This window comes from Miscanthus floridulus, chromosome 1 (genome assembly GCF_019320115.1).
Source record: "Miscanthus floridulus cultivar M001 chromosome 1, ASM1932011v1, whole genome shotgun sequence".
In the NCBI taxonomy this organism is placed as follows: Eukaryota; Viridiplantae; Streptophyta; class Magnoliopsida; order Poales; family Poaceae; genus Miscanthus; species Miscanthus floridulus.
This window is the reverse complement of record NC_089580.1, coordinates 175531361-175550093: the sequence shown is the minus strand read 5'-3', so window position 1 is coordinate 175550093 and position 18733 is coordinate 175531361. Positions and strand designations below refer to the sequence as shown.

The 18733-nt window shown below is 50.5% G+C and overlaps 4 protein-coding genes and 1 pseudogene across 4 annotated transcripts; 3 read left to right on the top strand and 2 right to left on the bottom strand.

Annotated features, from left to right (window-relative positions):
• Positions 1–63: 63 nt before the first annotated feature.
• LOC136467422 (uncharacterized) lies at positions 64–2109 on the top strand. Its single transcript, XM_066466117.1, has one exon. It carries the CDS (start codon positions 64–66, stop codon positions 2107–2109), a length of 2046 nt encoding a protein of 681 aa, XP_066322214.1.
• Positions 2110–6181: 4072 nt separating this feature from the next.
• Positions 6182–8676, top strand: LOC136503094 (purple acid phosphatase 4-like). Its single transcript, XM_066498285.1, has 7 exons — positions 6182–6658; positions 7139–7295; positions 7399–7506; positions 7630–7757; positions 7865–7993; positions 8088–8155; positions 8276–8676. Exons 1-7 carry the CDS (start codon positions 6461–6463, stop codon positions 8517–8519), a joined length of 1032 nt encoding a protein of 343 aa, XP_066354382.1. The 5' UTR covers positions 6182–6460; the 3' UTR covers positions 8520–8676.
• A 633-nt stretch (positions 8677–9309) lies between these two features.
• On the top strand, positions 9310–12993 carry LOC136548977 (purple acid phosphatase 3-like; annotated as a pseudogene).
• Positions 11592–17165, bottom strand: LOC136548966 (uncharacterized). The gene is given in 9 exon segments (XM_066540310.1): positions 11592–11724; positions 13045–13332; positions 13334–13363; positions 13624–13995; positions 14160–14210; positions 14345–14440; positions 15359–15431; positions 16708–16910; positions 17037–17165. Coding segments are annotated over 9 exon segments (1224 nt in total). The 5' UTR covers positions 17130–17165; the 3' UTR covers positions 11592–11706.
• A 107-nt stretch (positions 17166–17272) lies between these two features.
• Positions 17273–18133, bottom strand: LOC136467404 (proline-rich receptor-like protein kinase PERK2). The gene has a single exon (XM_066466093.1). It carries the CDS (start codon positions 18131–18133, stop codon positions 17273–17275), a length of 861 nt encoding a protein of 286 aa, XP_066322190.1.
• Positions 18134–18733: the final 600 nt, after the last annotated feature.

Sequence of the window (18733 nt, the reverse complement as noted above, 5' to 3'; positions counted from 1 at the left end):
CCAGCCCCCTATCAATTGAAATATGGGAGATCTAGTTCATGGAGAAAAAAAAAAACAAACAAGATGGAATGCCTCTGGGCCGAAGCTCTCGACCCGGGCGACTCAGCGGCGACGCCCCTCGCGCAGCCGCCGCCGCCGCCGTCTGCCCAGACCCCTCCGCCACCTTCACCCTCTGAGCCCAACCCCCTCTCTTCCACCACCCCAGCTACGCCGTCATTGCCTGAGGTGCCCCCGTCGCCTTGTCCTGTGCAACCCGACGTCGTCCCTCCCCGTGCTGCGTTCAAGTCTGCCGCTCAGGCTCCCGCCGGGAGGCCGGGCTACCGCTTCCAGGAGCTGCTTCTCCGTGACTTCTACTCCACGGCAGCGCCATTGTTGCTGGGAGTCCCTCTCCCCAAGCCAGGTACTCTCTGGCTTACACCCTCCTTCTCCTCCGCCCCCACCACCCTCAACTCCAACCAGGTCTCCAATATTCTCTCCTTCTGCTTGACGTCCCCTCCAGTGGTCTTGAAAGCACGATCCATTCGCCCGTTCTTGTTCCACGTGTTAGTCGCGTCCGAGAATGTCGCTCGTTTCATTGCGCTGCGTGGTCACCTTCGTTTGGGATCCATGGAGGTCGACGTCCATGGCGACGAAGCGCGTGCGGCGGCCGCGGCCGATCGTTTGGCTGGGCCCGCCTTCAATGCGCCCCAACGGTCCCCCACTGTAACCCTCTCACATCCAGTTGCTTCGCTTGCTAAGTCTGGGGGACAGAGCATTCATGCCAGGGCGGCCCAAAACGTGTCGTCGCGGCGCCCTTACCTGCTTAAGCTGTGCACACCCGGCTCCCCTTCTCTCCCCCCTTTGCTCCCTCTCCCGATGCACGCCACGTCAGGCGGCGCGGCTGACAATGGCGACCCCTGCATTTACCGTGCCAACAACCTTGCACTGTGCGGCGCACCGAGGCCCGTCCAGCCGGCCTCCTTCCTCCAGGCGGTGTTAAAGCCGCCTCAACCTACTCCGGTCACAGCGCCTAGACGCTTCCGTGCTAGCCCCAACGCTTGTTACCGCTGCCTCGCCGTCGACCATCACGTCAAGGACTGTCGCGACCCTGTCCGGTGTCGGCGCTGTGGTGGTTACGGCCACATGGTTCGCAACTGCAGAACTCCGCGCTCGGCACGCCTGCATTGGGCGGTCAAACGCTCCCCGCGCAACCCCGGGTCGCCGCCTCCTGCTTCGCGCGGGGTGGCGAGGCCTGTCCCTGTCGTCCTGCATGTTCCCTCTCGCCCCGCGTCGCCGCCTCCCTCCTCCTCGGTCCTCCAGTCCCCCACCGTTGACCCCATCAACCGTGTAGCCTCCTCTAGCGCCAACCCACCAGCACCCCAGTTACCACCCACGGCACCGCCTCCCCGCGAGCCCGCGAGTGCGCCGGACACCCCTCTCCCGCGGTTCGGCCCTGTGCGTCCCCCTGCCCGGGACCTGCCCTGCCCCTTCGGCAACCTGCGGCTCGTCCCTGGCTTCCCGGGCTTCGACTCGTTCTTCTACGGCCTGGTGCGCCCTTTCCCGCTTGCACCGCTGCCGCGCCTCCCGGTCATCCTCCCGTCGACGGTGCTGGAGCCGTGGGACCCGGTGCCCTCCACGCCTCTCTGCTCCTATTCGCTCCTCGCTCTCCCCTGGCACGACGTCGACAACACTATGCCCGCGCCGCCGCCGTCCCCGGCGGTCCAGCACCTCCAGCCGCGCCGCGGTCGTCGCCCGGTCGGGCGCCCGAGTCCTTCTGGTGCCCCTGAAGCCTCCTCGGGCCTACCGGTTGCTCCTGATCGCCTGCCGCAGCCTCGCCGCAGTCGCGGTCCTGCTGGGCGCCAACCTCAGCGTGCTAGCTCCAGGCTTGCTGCTCGGGAGTCTGGCTCCTTCGTCGACATGACCACAAAGGCGGTCAACAGGAAGGCTCTTCGGGAGAGCCTTGTACTCTGCTCTTCTGAGCTCAAGGCGCAGGTCTCTGCCTGCCGCATCCTCAAGAAGAAGAATCCTTTGATGGCGCTCGACCTCTCCCGTCTGGCCAAGGCCGCGTGTCTTGACGGCCCCAGCAGGCGTGCTGTTGCGGTGGCGGCGGCCACCGGTCGCTACCCATGATCGACGCTGCGCCCGCGGCCCGGCTGGTTGGCATTGCCACTGCCTTTACCGGTCATCGCGGTTCTCCGTCGCCGTCCTTTTTTCTTAGGCCTTTGAACCTTGCTGTGTTAGTTTCTGTTCGTTCGTGCAATGTCCTCTCGCCGTCTGTTTTGTCTCTCAGGAACTTGTTGCTGCCTTCTGCGGGCGTTGGTTGTTTCAGTCTGATTCCATGAATCGTTCGTATCACAACTTTGTGGTGCTCTCCTGGAATGTGCGTGGCCTCAGCCAGTCTGACAAACGCGTGGTTGTCAAAGACAGCATCGACAAGAACCACCCACAGCTTGTCTGCCTCCAGGAAACCAAGCTTAACGTCGTAGACAGTTTCTGCTTTCGCTCGTTCATGCCCCCCAACCTCGACGCCTTCCGTGCTAAACCGGCCAATGATACTCGTGGTGGGCTGGTTACTGCCTGGTGCTCCAGCCTCTTCACCCTGGTTCACCATGACTTCTCGGCGTACACTATAACTGTGGTCCTACAGTCAACCACTTCTGACCTTCGCCTCGCCCTGACTAACGTGTATGGCCCTGCGGACCATGCTTTCACCGATCAGTTCCTTAGCGACTTGAGCAATGTTGCCAGCACCATTAACGACCCATGGATAATTATTGGGGATTTCAACCTCACCCGGGCACCGTCGGATAAGAATACGACTTCATTTAACTCTAGCTTAGCCTCCAGGTTCAACCAAATGATTGATGACCTGCAGCTGATCGAGCTGCCGCTCTTAGACCGACTGTTCACCTGGACAAACAAAAGGGCTGAGCCAACATTCGCTAGACTGGATCGTGCTTTCTTTACCACGGAGTTCGGAAACATCTTTCCTGGCTCCACTCTCACCTCCGGCCACCGTCCAACCTCTGATCATACTCCAATCCTTGCCTCCATCCAAACTAATATTCCTAAGCCCAGCATTTTCAGACTGGAGAGGTCTTGGCTCCTGGACCCCTCCTTCCTACACTCTGTTCTCCCTTCTTGGCAGTCTGTCTCTCGCACTAGGGATGCTGCTCGTGTCATGGTTGCACAGGTCAAGGCGGCTCGGCTAGCATCAAAGGTTTGGCTGCGTAAGCATCGCTCCCCCCCATTCATATACCATAATTGCTACTTCCTCATTTGCTTATTTGACTACTTGGAAGAATTCAGATCACTCTCTCCAGGTGAACGTTGTCTCAGGGACCAGTGCTCAAACCGGTTGCAGCTATTCCTCAGCCAGAAAGCGGCTTACTGGAAGCAACGGGGAAAAATGAAAAGCCTCAAGGAAGGTGACGCCAACACCAAATTCTTCCACGCTCGGGCATCTTGCCGCCAAAGAATGAACCGGATTGTGGCAATAACTGTGGATGGCACAGTTCTGGTCAATCATGCGGCGAAGTCTGAGGCCATGACCAATTACTACACCAGCATCCTTGGTGTGGCTGACGACACGAGATGGAATTTCGATGTGGCAACACTCTACCCTGTGACGCATGCTGCTGCTCTGGCCGACCTGGTGGCTCCTTTCTCTGAAGGTGAAGCTCTCAATGCAGTTAAATCAATGAACATCAACAGCGCCCCTAGACCCGATGGATTCGGCCCAGCCTGGTATGTGACTGCTTGGACTGCCATCAAAGACGACATCCTCAGCTTCCTCTCAAGCTTTTACAACGGCACGGTGGATCTAGACCGCATCAACCGGGCATACATTGTTCTGCTGCCCAAATGTCAGGGGGCCACAGCTCCGAAAGATTTTAGGCCGGTCTCCCTCCAGAATTGCCCGGTCAAGATTATCACCAAGATTCTTACCACCAGGCTGCAAAGGCACGTTCAGCAGTTGATTGACATCGACCAGATTGGTTTTATCAAAGGCAGATCAATTTCAGAGAACTTTGTTTATGCAACAGAGCTCGTCCAATACTGCCACCGCAAAAAGTGTCCCACTTTGGTACTCAAATTAGACTTCGCCAAGGCTTTTGACTCTGTTAGTTGGGACAGCTTGCTCGCAATTTTACATGCCAGGGGGTTCCCACCAACGTGGATTCAATGGATGACCCAATTGTTCACCACCTCTCATTCCTCGGTCCTAATCAATGGCTGTCCAGGAAGATGGATCAAGTGCAGAAGGGGGCTGCGGCAAGGTGATGCACTGTCCCCATACCTCTTTCTTCTGGTGGCTGATGTCTTACAGCAGCTGATCAAACAAGACTCGGGCATCCGTCACCCCTCCATTGACGGTCCATGCCCAGTCTTACAATATGCAGACGACACACTACTGCTAGTCCGTGCGGAGCTGACTGATGTCAGGCGGCTAAAGACAACATTAGATGACTTTGCACTGGCCACTGGACTTAAGATCAACTTCTCCAAAAGCACTCTGGTGCCCATGCACGTTCCTGAGAACCGCCTTCAGCGCGTTGTGCGTATCCTGCAGTGTCAAAAGGGGTCCTTCCCACAGGTATACCTAGGTTTGCCTCTGTCCAATGTCAAGTTGAATCTCGCCGCTTTCACCCCGCTCATCTCCAAAGTGGACCGTCGGCTTGCTGGGTGGCAGTCAGCCCTCCTGAACCACCAAGGGCGGCTTGTCCTCATCAATTCGGCACTTGACGGCCTTGCAACCTATATGATGCAAGCTGTGGCCCTCCCACCGGGAGTGATCGCAGCCATTGACAAGAAACGGCGTGCCTTCCTCTGGGCTGGAACAGATAAGACCTCAGGAAGCAAATGCCTAGTACGATGGGAGGTTGCCCAGAAGCCAAAAGTTGAAGGAGGATTGGGGGTGCGTGATCTGGCTACACAGAACGCCTGCCTCCTCCTTAAACTGCTGCACCGCCTACACCATCCAGAAGAGTCAGCATGGGCAGCCTGGGCACGGCAACACACAGACCTATCAACATTGGAGGGGGCCAATGACGGTAACCACTGGGATGGCCTGAAATCTCTACTGCCAGCATACAGATGTATAACCAAGGTCGTCATTGGAGATGGTGCATCTACGACGTTCTGGTGGGATTCATGGACAGAGGGCACCACGCTGGCACTCAAATTTCCCTGCCTACTCAGTCACTGCACTCAGCCAAATGTTTCAGTCAGGGAAGTATGCATTCGCGGCCTTGCGACCATCCTGGTGCCGCGACTCTCTCCCCAGGCATGCAGCGAGAAGGCTGAGGTCGAGGCTATCATCGCTTCCATCAACCTACAACAGCAGCCAGACGAACGCTCCAGCAAGTTTACTTGCACGGCGAACAGGCTGGACACCGGCAGCATATACCGTGTCTCGACACACTCCGGACAAGTCGGTATGATCGACAACTTCGTCTGGAAAAGCCGTGCTCCCCCCCGGGTTCGGTTCTTCGGTTGGTTGCTGCTCCATGAAAGAATTCAGTGCCGAGCAAACCTCCACAACAAGCATGTCCTGGATGACGACATTTGCGAACTCTGCGGTCAGTCCGCTGAGACATGTGACCATCTCATCTTCCAGTGCACGGTCGCTAGATCTTTCTGGAACCACCTTGGATGGAGAGACCTGCCTATCCCTCCTGTCAACAGGCTCTGGGAATTGCCCAGGCCGGCTGAGGTGCCATCAAAGCTCTTTTCTACAATGATTCTCCTCTGTTGCTGGCAAGTTTGGAACCATAGGCACGATGTCGTCTTCCGTCAGCAACAGCCTTGCCTTCGGCGGCTGCTTGCTACTGCCAAAGAAGCATGTCGCCTCTGGAGCTGCCGCCTAAAAGTCGAAGATCGATGGATAGTTGACAAGTGGTGTGCAATGTTTGTAATGAACTAAGCTCTCCTACCTCCTCATTTGTAATCTAAATATGACTACGGGTCTTCGACCCTGTAGGTGCCTTGGCACCCTCCATCCACCGGCTCGCCGGAATCAATGGAAAATCCATTCAGGTGGGGCTCTCACCCCTCCAGTGATGTCTTCAAAAAAAAATATGGGAAAGGTGAGGAGAAGAAAAGGTGGAGGAAAAAAGAAAAATAAAGAGAGAGAAGAAAAAGAGACCAACCCCTCCTCAATCCCCGCCACTGGCGACAAGTAATCAGAAGGCGGGAAGAGAACCGGAGATGGATTATTGGCAGGCGTGGGGCCTCGTCACCCGTTCGTTCACCCGCCCCCATTGGGCGGACAGGCCGACAGGGACAGCCGGAGCCTCCTCCAGTCTCCACCGTAAGTATCCGCCGTCAATGCTTGCAAGACACCCAACCCAGGCAGTGACTTGCCGTCGCGTGCTACCACCCCTGATAAGTGATATCATATATCTCGGCCGCTGTCAAGCCCGGCAGTGCCATCGATCGTCTTCTTGGCTCCTGCTTCCAGTGCCGGACGAGGCCGACGATGGCGCAGCGCAAAGCTGCCATGGCGGCCGCAGCGTTCTTCGCCCTTCTCGCCGTGGCTTCTCTCCTGTGCGCGCCGGCCGCCGCGGAGCTGGTCCGGCTGGAGCACCCGGCCAAGAACGACGGCTCCCTCAGCCTGCTCGTCGTCGGCGACTGGGGCCGCAAGGGCACGTACAACCAGTCCAGGGTCGCCCAGCAGGTAACCACCGCAGACAACTGCTGCCGAAGAATCTTCTGCTTCTCTTAACATCTTGATCCGCTGTTAGTATATATCATATATACTAAATCATAGACAGTAGGAATGTAACCTTGGTCAAGATTTTTCTTCTCATCGAGGTAGGGGACGATCGCGATGTATCCTGGCCAACATATCAGTGTAGGATTCACGCCGATAGCCGCGGTCGATTGGCCGGCTAATGCCAATGGGTGAAGGAGACTTTGGGAACAATAATAATGGAAGTCTCCATCATCGGTTGTCGCTTTAGTTTCCTTATTATCAGTTATCACTGCAAAGCAAAAGTCGTCGATGCCCCAATGGCCGGCGCACGCTCTGATTTTTTTCCTCTAAAAGAATACAATTGTTCTTGTTGTTGCTGGTGCGCACTGCAGTGCACTCAAGCAAAGTCGCTGCTAGTGCTCGTTGATGAGAGCTAAACAGTGAGTGGTTTCCCATGTGTAGATGGGCAAGGTTGGGGAGCAGCTCAACATCGACTTCGTCATATCCACCGGGGACAACTTCTACGAGAACGGCCTGACGGGCACGGACGACCAGGCGTTCGAGCAGTCCTTCACCGATATCTACACGGCCAAGAGCCTGCAGAAGCCGTGGTACCTGGGTACGATTTCCGTCGCTCGTGTTGCTACAACACCATTTCTTTAATTTTTGATGAAATACATGCTATCTGTACTAAAACTGACATATCTATCTATTACATTCAGTGCTGGGAAACCATGACTACAGGGGTGATGCGCTCGCACAGCTGAGCCCAGTCCTGAAAAAGATCGACAGCCGATTCATCTGCATGAAATCATTTATCGTTAATGCAGGTACAGAATCGTATTTTCTTCGTTTTGAATTAAGGAACATGCTGTTAGGTATGCGAAAACTATGATGGAAAAAAAGGGAATACTAACTGTAACTGTAACACATCATTGCCATCCTTTTACCAGAAATTGTGAACTTCTTCTTTGTTGACACCACTCCGTTTCAACTCAAGTACTGGACTCACCCTAAAGATGATCACTATGACTGGAGAGGAGTGGCACCTCGAGAAAAATACATAAATAATTTGCTCAAGGTGCATATATATATTCTCGAATGAGCTCATCAATGATATATAAGCAGAGCTATGATGATTGGAGCTATATTTATTTAAATCCTTCTTTTTGTTGTGGACTAATTCAGGATTTGGATGAGGCCATGAAGAAATCAACTGCAGCGTGGAAGATTGCTGTGGGCCACCATACCATGAGGAGTGTCAGTGATCATGGTGACACTAAGGAGCTACTGCAGCTACTGCTTCCAGTCCTCCAGGTATAAAACTCAGAAACATCTTCCACATTGTCTTCACAAGTTATGTGAGAAGGAATAATCTTACAATAACAGTTTCATGCCATTTAATTTCCAGGCCAACGGCGTGGATTTCTACATCAATGGGCATGACCACTGCCTGGAACACATTAGCAGCAGAGACAGGTTAGTGTCCATTTGGACATTTGGTATATACACAAACTCATCTTTTGCAGTGATTTATAACCGAGATCATCGGTTTTAGACCTAATACTAAGGGACACGTATGTGTTTCTGCTGCTGCAGCCCAATCCAATACTTCACAAGCGGAGGCGGTTCGAAAGCATGGAGAGGAGTGCAAAACACCAACGAAGATGACCTCAAGTTCTTCTATGATGGGCAAGGGTTTATGTCCCTCCAGCTCGACCACAGCGAAGCCCATTTCACCTTCTACGATGTCGATGGGAAGGAGCTGTACCACTACGCGCGGCCGAGCCTGAGGAAAACTGCTGACCACCTCCAAGCCTCCGGCTATGTCAACGAGGAATGAAGCAGGAACGAGAATAATCAGCGGCTGGAGAACAGAGATCGATTATGTTCAATGTAAAGCTCGAATTAATGTGACACTGTGATGAGCGGCATACGTGGTCTACAGAGGAAGTGTGTTAGTAGCATTTATTTAAGTATGAGATGTGGTTCATCTGTCACTGCCATTGGAACTATTTGGCCCATGCCACCGGTTCAAAAACATGCCGTGATAACTGCAAGTTAACACGGCGGATCCATCGCTCCAGACTCTAGTTGCTCGACGCCGCCCTCGCCCATTCCATCACTCCATTTGATCATGTAAGATCTTTTCCTTTGGATGGAAGCTATGGAGGCACGGCGGACCCATCGCTCCAGTCTCTTTGGCTGACTTCATCTAACTCCTTACTACAATATGCCTTTTTTGGCATGGATTCATCCAGCCCCTTACAACACCACACGGAGGAATCCAAGCCGGTGAAGAAAAAAAGTCAATCTTATTGGTTCTTATTAGTTTATTTTAAGGGAAAAAAAGATAAAAACAGTTTCTTGCTAACGAAGCTATAGTTGGGCAAACATATGCCCTACGAAGATTTTGATGTTACTCCTCCATCCATCCTACAAAAATCTTTTGAGAACAAACATTTTCAACTTTGACCAAATATATACAAAATAATATTACTACTTATAATATACAATTAGTATCATTAAAGTAATAATCATAGTTATTAAAAAATATTAAATATCACTTTACAAATATCTTTAGGAACGGTACAAACAAACAATCGTAGCGGAGAGCATCCAAGGACCGGACGGACGGACGTGGGGGCCGCGTGAGCCACTCACGCATCGGGGCTGCCTATTGGACGGGCAGCCTCACGTCAGTCACCAGTCACCACTCACCACTGTCCGCTGCTCTTTTATTTCCCTTCGTTCCATGCTATGATAAAACTTCTGTTCATCATCGAATGGTAGCAGCAGACTACAGTACGTGCCAACTGCAAAGACACCTGACCGAGAGTCCGAGAGTGGCTTGCTGCGCCGCACTGACTGATTATCTGCCGCTCGCGGCCTCCCGTCCGTGCGGTTCGTTCTCGCTCCGGGTGGCGGTTGCGCGAAGGCTATGGGAAGGGCGGCGTTGCCACGGTTCTCGCCGTCCTGGCGGCGGCCGCGCTGCTGTGCCTGTGCGACCCGACCAAGAACGACGGGTCGCTGAGCCTGCTCGTCGTCGGGGACTGGGGCCGCAAGGGGGCGTGCAACCAGTCTCGGGTCGCCGAGCAGGTAAGAAGCATGTTCATCTCCCTCCGGCCTCCTCCCATGCATGATCCGTTCCTGTTCGTCGGAGAACATTGTGGTCAGCAAATCAGGCGGGATAGGGGGCCAAGACTCCAGGAAATCAGGTGGCCGTTTTCCTATTGTTGGGCGGAAAAGGCATGGGAATGGCTGGTAGACTGCACAGTAGATTTCGGATGGTTTCGAATAATTCAACAGTAGTAGAATAAGCTGAAAGCCGTAACATGACCAGTCGAACACCTTCGAAACTGTCCAGCGGATAGCAGGTCCAGTTGTGACAGTTGTCGCGTCAGATTTGTTTATTTATGCCTGGACGCCCTGCTCCCAGTGGCGCGTGCTCGTGATTTTTTTATCCTGTTTGTTGGTGCGCATCTGCGCAAATGGACCAAAAGAAGAGACTCTCCCGGCAGTCGTGGATCTACGAATCACACGAACAGGACAAAAGATTTTTACTCCACAGGCCAATCTGACGTGAGAATTTACCTCTGGGCAGTGGGGACTGTAATAACTGGTAAAAGCAGTAGTAGTAATCAGCGAATTTCCTGCAGATGGGAAGGGTCGGGGAGAAGCTCGACATCGACTTCGTGGTATCCACTGGGGACAACTTCTACGACACCGGGCTGACGGGCGTTGATGACGACGCGTTTGAGCAATCGTTCACGGACATCTACACGGCGACGAGCTTACAGAAGCCGTGGTACCTAGGTAAGCATTACTGAACCTGAAACTCGAGCTCTTCTATTACCATTTCTATTGATGCGACGACGAAAATAGTATATACTCTATTTATTTATATGTTCACTAAGGCTTGTAAATTGTGTGCGCGTGCGTTTTCAGTTATGGGAAATCATGACTACAAGGGCGATGCACTAGCTCAGTTTAGTCCAGCCCTGCTTAAGATCGACAGCCGGTTTATTTGCATGAGATCATTCATCGTGAATGCAGGTGCAAATTTGTATATTTTATTCAAACCAGAAAAAAATTATTAGGTTTCTGAAGATTCTGACTTTCTGAGAATGAAGGCTAACTCTGAAACGATCCTTTCAGAAATCGCGGATTTCTTTTTTATTGACACCACCCCGTTTCAACTGAAATATTGGACTCACCCGAAACATAATCATTATGACTGGAGAGGAGTAGCACCTCGAGAGAAATACATAGCCAACTTGCTGAAGGTGCGTATTATGATGAATTCATCAATGACAGACAGTGCTAATATGTCATTAGCAAAATTAATTTATTCCTCTTTCACGAATTATATCATCTAGGATTTGGATAAGGCGATGAAGAAATCAAATGCAAAGTGGAAGATTGCCGTTGGCCATCATACCATGAGGAGCGTCAGTCACCATGGTGACACCGAGGAGCTTCTGCAACTGCTTCTTCAATCCTTAAGGTTATCAGAAGTAGCCACAGTATTAGCCCTCCAAATACAAAAGAATCTTTTGATACTCATAATTTTACGTCATTCCAGATTAATGACGTCGACTTCTACATCAATGAGCATGACCACTGCCTGGAACACATAAGCAGCAGAGACAGGTTAACATCCATTTTATAGAAAGTCAATTTTCATAGCAATTTAGAACTGAACATGCATGTCAATATCCAATATATTCACAATTGGTTGAAGTGGTCTTACCTATAATTTAGAACTGAACATGCTCTGTTGTTACAGTCCAATTCAATACTTCACAAGTGGAGAGGATTCTTCCAGCCAAATGAAGACAAGCTCAAGTTCTTTTATGATGGGCAAGGGTTCATGTCCCTCCAGCTATACCAGGACCAAGCTGAATTCACCTTTTACGATGCTGATGGGAATATATTGTATCAGTATTCCCAGTGGAGCTTGAGAGAGACATATCTACGCAACAACTATGTCGCAAAAGAATGAGGCAGTCCAAATCGCCATTGGAGAGTTAGATTGGTTCAGCTCTCTATAAAATTTGAATGAGACATTGTGGTAAGTGGCCTTGGAAAGTTAATAAAATGCAAGGATTTAACGTGGTGTGTGGTTTATCTGCCAAAGAAACATGGAGCGACTACGAGATGTAATGTGTATGCGCTGGCGTTGAAGCAGGTCCAACCAACGGAAACTATTTATGCAATATAGGATTCGACCGTAAGAATACTTTCTACAGACTCCACAAATTATGAACCATGTGCACCCTGGTGTTTGTATGGGAGCAAGAGAGAGCATGGTAGCTTTGTCAACTGATATTATTTCCAGGAATAACCAGCCAATGCTTCAGGCCATATGTTGGTTCTTCCTAGTAAATTTGGTCCGTCATCCATGCTGGACCCAGTTCCATTCTTGGATGAAAGAATTCTACCTCAAGCATGACAAAGGTACATACAACAGCATAATTTCATGATGAAGCTTCATACTGCATGCACATCACATTCTTCACGAGAGAGTGGTAAAACAGCTGTTTAATAAGGTGATCCCTAACGATAGGCGATGTTGCACCACCTTGCCTCGAACCTAGGTGTTGTCTAGGCCTTTTTCCATGTAGAGGTGTTTTTGGCTTGATGCATGCATGGAAGTGGGAAAAAATAGAGATGGAAGAAGATGAATTACGATTATTTACTCGTGGATGCATGACAAAATCATTTTTTTATTCTGATGCAAATTTTCCTCTATCTATCATGGTATTACTCTAACTGTCCACAAAAAGTATAAACGCCTAGCAAAGTCTAGTCTCTAGGCAGAGCCCAACCACCTACATAGCGCCTAGCGCTTTTTGAAACACTGGGTGCTGTAAAAGATTCTTGATCATGCCAAATGAAATTATCTAAAATGTAATTATCACAAACTGGTTACCATGATGTTTTATACTCCTCCGGACCCCAAATACAAGTCCATGTGGACTTGAGCACAAGAATGAAGGTAAGGGGTACAATGACACTATTGCCATTCAAATATTGCTATAGTCAGGATAGCTGGCAAGTTTATTGCATTCATGATGCATTTAAGCGTGGGCAGGCATGGAAGAATAAATCAAAAGGTTGCACTTCATTGACTTGTATTGGGTGCATTTGGAAGAAAGCAAGATAGACTCATATTTGGGGTTAGAGGGAGTACCCCATTTTTAAGAGAGATTATTCAAATGGGACAAAACTCTGGAATCTGCATTTAATCCAATAGCTACAATCAGTTCATGGCTACAAAGGAAAAGTCAAGGTCAAGCAGCTTGAAATGTGACATAGATTATTTAATTCCAATTCACCAGATCGCTCCTTAGCTTCTTACATACCTGGAGCTCAGAGGCATCAACAGCATAAATGGTTTCATTGGACAGCCAGTATGGCAAAAATGTCAACAGCTGTTTCTTTAACTCTTCTGAATATTTTTCCCACATAGCAACAGCTAATGCAAAATCATTCCACTGGAAAATCTCCTCAGTATTATATGAGCCAAATATAGTTTGTGCAAGTGCGTGATTGCATGGTAATGGCAGTTCTGTTCCTTTTGAATGATGTATAACTGGACAGCAGACTGTTCCTGAACCAACAACACTTTGTTCCCTCCTTGTTGCCAGCTCATGTTTTTTTCCAGTAGTAGAATTGCACCACCTATTTAAGAGATAGATACATGTAACAACCACAGACATGTGAACTTGACATGGCATTATTGTGCACCTAGGGTTAGCGCTTCACTAAAAAAAACAAGGACAAAAGAGAAAATTAGTACTTTACACCTCGTTTTAGAGAATAACATTAAGATAAGTGCAACCTGAACTAGCGACATATAGTTGGTCACAAAGGACTGATATATGATGTTGATGTCTTTTAGTCAACAGCAGACATTAAGGCCACTCAAAGAATGAACATACCTGAAGAGCATGCAAGCTGTAAGAAAATATTTTCTCAAAGACATCATCTCCCCACCCGAGACGCAGTTCCTTTCCAAGCAACTCTATTGGGTCATCTTCAGCTGGTAACACAGATATATTGCATTCACCACTGCTTGAGTGAAAACTAAACCCACGAACATGCACTCTAGCACATCGTATGTCAAAACCAGACTGATCATAGGAAAACCAATACATGTTATCAGAAGCTGGCACAGGAATATAAGAATTTTGCTCAGTTGGTTCACAGCTCAATGATGTCTAAGAGAGAAAATTAAGAAGTTTCGGATCCTCATCATAAGCACGGTCTCTAGTGAACCAAAGAGTCAGGGTGAGCCTTTCCCCTTCAGTTACCTGTAAAGCAAAACATGCTGTAATTGTTGGCAAACATGAAAGGGCATGCAAGAACCTTAAAAAAAATGAAAATACCTGAAAGAGTTTATATGCATCCAAATATCCAACAAAAGGTCAAGAACAAAATAAAAGAAACTTTGGATAACGCATACAACAGAATGTACCTCATTTACACAATGGACATTACGATTATCAGCCGTGTATATGACAACATCCGGGAAAAAAAGGTACTTCTAAAAAAACTTAACAAAATTAACCAATAACATTTTACTAATCAACAAATATGTGTGCTTCATAAGAAAAGTATTCTGAAACAACACGGATGCAAAGTAAAAATAGATTTGCTTACACCAGCAACTGGAACAATAGAGGAAGGATCACCATTCTGAAACTGCAGAATTCCACCGTTATATTCCTCTCCATGATTGTTCAAGTAGCAAACTGCCTTTAGATAATAAGATAAGAAAGAGCAAGTGATATACAAATTAGAACACTGACAAACAAAATAGACATCAGAAGCAATTCTAGTCTACAAGGTTTCATCATCTAATCAGGAAAGTACGCACAAACATCCCAATATATTCATAGTTTCAGGGGCCCGGGCAGAGGCTGCATTTCTTGAGTTAAAGGGTTCTATAAATGACAGAAAATAGCAGTTTTATTGTGTCAATTCTTCCAGGATGTAGGTAGGAATTGAAAACTACCTAATCGTGACTAAAGATGAACATAGCATGTGAAAGTTAGCAATAGATTTGTTGAAGGCAACTACCTGGATACATATAACAAAGAGTAAATTTCAGGCAGCATCTGTTAGAAAAATGCAGTTGGTGCAAGAAACAATGGCAAAGCAGAAAGCGTTACTATGGATATGCTTTGAGGACACTTTCGAAAGCAGCATGCATGAAAGGTAAACAAGAAGTAGGCCTCAAATGAAACCTATGTAGGCTTGCAAACTGGGACAAGCCATTCTTCTTCAAAATATCGCTAAGGTACGATTTAACATGGCACCACACAGGCTGTCTCAACAAATGACAGCTCGCATTAGATCTTCCGGAGTATCTCAATTCTCAATTACATTTAAAATACAGTACTTGTTACTACATAAGGTAAGAGTGAAGTCCATAGAACCCCCACCTAGTTAGAAGAAGACCCGGAAATCACTGAGCATGTATAAGCCCAGATATACAATGCATGGATGTAATCTAAACTCTGAAGCGTTGTGAGTAGAGCCCGGATAACAGAGACACGAATCACTTTAGATGGTGACAACATGCGATAGGCACAATAGATTCAATATATAAACAGGAACATGCCTACGCAGAACTGATGAAACTCCAAGGAAAAAACAAAGACAGGTCCTTACTGTGAATGCCCTTTGCCTAAGATGAGGCTTATTGTCATCACTGTGCCATCCAATAGAAGCTCCCTTGCACCAACTGCATAGCGAACAGACAGGGTTTAACAGAGAGAAGCTAATCACTAGCATGATGTGTCAAGCACTATAAGAACGTTCATATGTGATGGTCCAACTTTTTAAGGAATGTACACGGAATGTTAATAAGGTGATATAATTTTTTTCCACAACTGTCAAAACCGAATTTCATTACATGTGCATTGCGCAACGAAATTACAAAGTTCAGCAGTTTAACGAAAGTAGAAACACAAAAATGTTGAAACAACACATCCATGATTCTGATCACCAAGGGATCAGCCTCATGAATGAACACCTACCAACCCAACTAGCAACGTCAAAGCAGTGACTACCAAATAAGGTGATAGAATTGCATATAGCTTATGCAGTACACAAGCAAGGTATGCAATCTCGTTATACAAATCAACCATCACATACTGAAGGAAACTATCGCACTAATGCTCAAATGTTACCAAAGCATTCACACTACTAGCCCAATATTGCATACTTTTTTTTGAACGTAATGGCAGGAGCTCTGCCTTTCAATTAAGTAGAATAGAATTGCCCTAGTTTTTAAGGAAAAACCAGGCCTAAAAACCTCACAGACGCACACATCCCCCCATGAACACAAAAGCCTTGCCGACTAACCCACGGCAACCCTTTTACACACAAGGTAACACAGAAAACAACAGCACCCACCGCATGCTCTCATCGAAAGAGCAGCTCTGACTTCTCACAGTCATCCAGCATCCCCTCTATAACAACTTGGCCTAGCATGCCGTGAACGAGTCCTCGAGTCCTCGAGCAGCGCAGATGGTGCAAGGAAACATTATGTCACGATCTGCCCCAACATGGCTGGTCTGTCGAGGCCACTGAGATCCACCAGCGACTTGATGACAAGGTCGGACATCGGGCCATTGAAGAGGTTGACGTAGTGCAGCAAGGTCAACTCCCTAGTTTCACCTTCTTCCTGTGTGACGCCCAGCCTCTTCATGTGCACTTGCCTTGCTCTGCTCTGCGCATCACCACGCGGCCAAGCATAAATCTGCCGAGTCCACTTGATCGTTGGTATTGGCACCACGTGTAAACACTCTACAGCAGCCGTTAATCCAGTGAGAAACGACGCCAATTTGATCGACACATTTAACGTAGCTGAACAAAGCGCCCATACTCACCGTGCTCGGTTCCATCCCTCTTATCTTAACAGAAACGCTGAAAGCACCGATTTGATGCTGGAGCTAAACTGGCAGAACCGCAGATGGGATTATGGGAAGAGAAGTCCACGCAACACAAGTGTGCACCTGATAAGCCCGGTGAACTCGATGAAGAGATCGAAGTGGCAATCGAAGAAGGACTCCACGGCGTCGCGGAGCCGCTCGCGGACGGGCACGAAAGGGAGCAGGAGATGGCCGCAGCCGGTGGCCGCCAGGTGCGGCAGAGACGTCGACAGCACCGAGGGGCGGTACCCTGCGGCGGCGCAGCTCCGGTGCACGAACTCCAGCTCCTGCCGAACGCACGCGCCGCGCCCGTCAAACGATGCAGACGGCAGACCAAAACGAGCAGCTAAGGTTTAGGGTTCTATAAGCGGCAGGCTTCAGTGGAACAGCGGTTTCGGGGAGGAGGAGAGTACCTTGCATGTCTCGCGGGAGAGGAAACCTCGGAGGAGAACGCGGGGATGGTCCCCGGCGGACGGTGGCGGCGGCGAGGTGGTGGTACTGGACATTACGAGAGGTGAGCTGGCCACTCGGGCCGCCCGGCCCGGCCCAGCACGGTAGGGCACGACGGGCCGCCGGGCCGTACCGCCCCAGTCCACCGTGCCTAGCCGACGGCCTAGGCACAGCCCGTCAGGCCGGCCCGAGGCCCGCATCAGCAGGGGAAGGGAGAGAGGGTAGGCGGGGCGCTGCGGGCGAGGCGGCTCGTGAGGAGAGCACGGCGGAGGCCCTGACGGCAAGCGCAGTGACCTCCTCGCGCCGCAGGCCGTGGCGGCGCGGCGGCGTCGGGCAGCACGAAGTAGATCTGCCCCGCATGGAGCGCCTCCGCGTCTCGCACCGCGGGCACCGCGCCCTCAATCCCCATCCCGTCCGCGTCGCACAGGAACCCGTCGCTTTCGCCATCGGTGGGGAAGGTGCCGCAGCCACCGGTGAGGGAAGTGGCTGCCGCAACCGCTGCTGTTGGTGGGGAAGGGGCCACCTCCGCCGCTGGTGGTGGGGGGGGGGGGGGGAAGGGGCCGCTGTTGCTTGTGAAGGAAGGGGCCGCCATGTGTGCCGTGAGCGCGCCTGGGGTGGGGATGGAGGAGGCGCCGTGGCCGCCGGGCAAGCAGATCGGGGCCGCCCAGCGCCAGCCATGCCTGGTGCTGGAGACGGGGAGATGGGGACGGGGAGCAGATGGAGACGGAGAGATGGGGAGGCGGAGGAGATGAAGACGGGGAGTTAGGGTTCGGGGGTGGGATCGTCCGAGCGTGGCTGCGTGGAGCTGCGCGGGAGGAGCCGCCGCGGCCGCGGCGTGTGGGTGCGGCTCATATATGAGGCGGGGACGGTGGGCCGGGAGGGGGAGGCCGGCCAGCTGGGCTGCGAGGACGGTGGGCCGGGAGGGGAGGAGGGGGAGGGGGTGGCCAGGCCGCTGCCTAGCCGGCTGACGTAGGCCGGGCCATGCCGTGCCAGCCCACGGGCCTGAGGAGTGGCCCAGGCACGCCCTGCTCCCTCGGGCCGGGCCAGCCTGGGCCCACATGTCACCGGGCCGTGCCGTGCTCGTGTCGGGCTAAAAAAGCGGGCTTCGTGCCGTGTCATCGTGCCTCGGGCTGCATGGAAACTGTGATAGGTCAGATCCGTTTGGGCTGCTCCTGCTCGGCTGTGCTTGAAGCAGCTACAGCGGCTGCTGCTGTTTATTTTCTACACTATCAAAAACAGAAGATGTATATATAAAAAAAAGGTAGATGTAGGCGGTCTTGCTGCACTACAGCAAACTGTTCGATCAAGCTGATAGATATAAAGGGCATTTTAGCAGGGCTTTGACCTTTTAAAAAATGATAAAATGAATGTTGTTTCGTTTGGTAGAGTTCTAGCTTCAGTTTCTAGTATAGATAGAAAGCAGCTTCTTTGATTAGCGTTAGATTTGTAATAATTTGTATTACATCCGGAAGAAGCCACATTTACGTGGCTCCGCTCCTCCAGGCTCGTTGCGAGGAGTCGTTTTTCAAATGGCCTTGGCATGGCTCCTTTCAAGAAACCACTGGAAGCTCCACATCATGTGCCCTGAGTGAAGTCAGAAAAGAAAGAAGATTTGTGCACTGCAGCCAACGGTGCTAATTCCTAGTGAAGACAGAAAAAA

Coding starts and splice junctions, on each gene's coding strand:
- LOC136503094 (XM_066498285.1), top strand. CDS start 6,461: ATGGCGCAGCGCAAAGCTGCCATGGCGGCCGCAGCGTTCTTCGCCCTT. Junction 7,507..7,629: donor ATCATTTATCGTTAATGCAG/GTACAGAATCGT, acceptor TCCTTTTACCAG/AAATTGTGAACTTCTTCTTT. Junction 7,994..8,087: donor TACTGCTTCCAGTCCTCCAG/GTATAAAACTCA, acceptor TTTAATTTCCAG/GCCAACGGCGTGGATTTCTA.
- LOC136467422 (XM_066466117.1), top strand. CDS start 64: ATGGAATGCCTCTGGGCCGAAGCTCTCGACCCGGGCGACTCAGCGGCG.
- LOC136467404 (XM_066466093.1), bottom strand. CDS start 18,133: ATGTGGGCCCAGGCTGGCCCGGCCCGAGGGAGCAGGGCGTGCCTGGGC.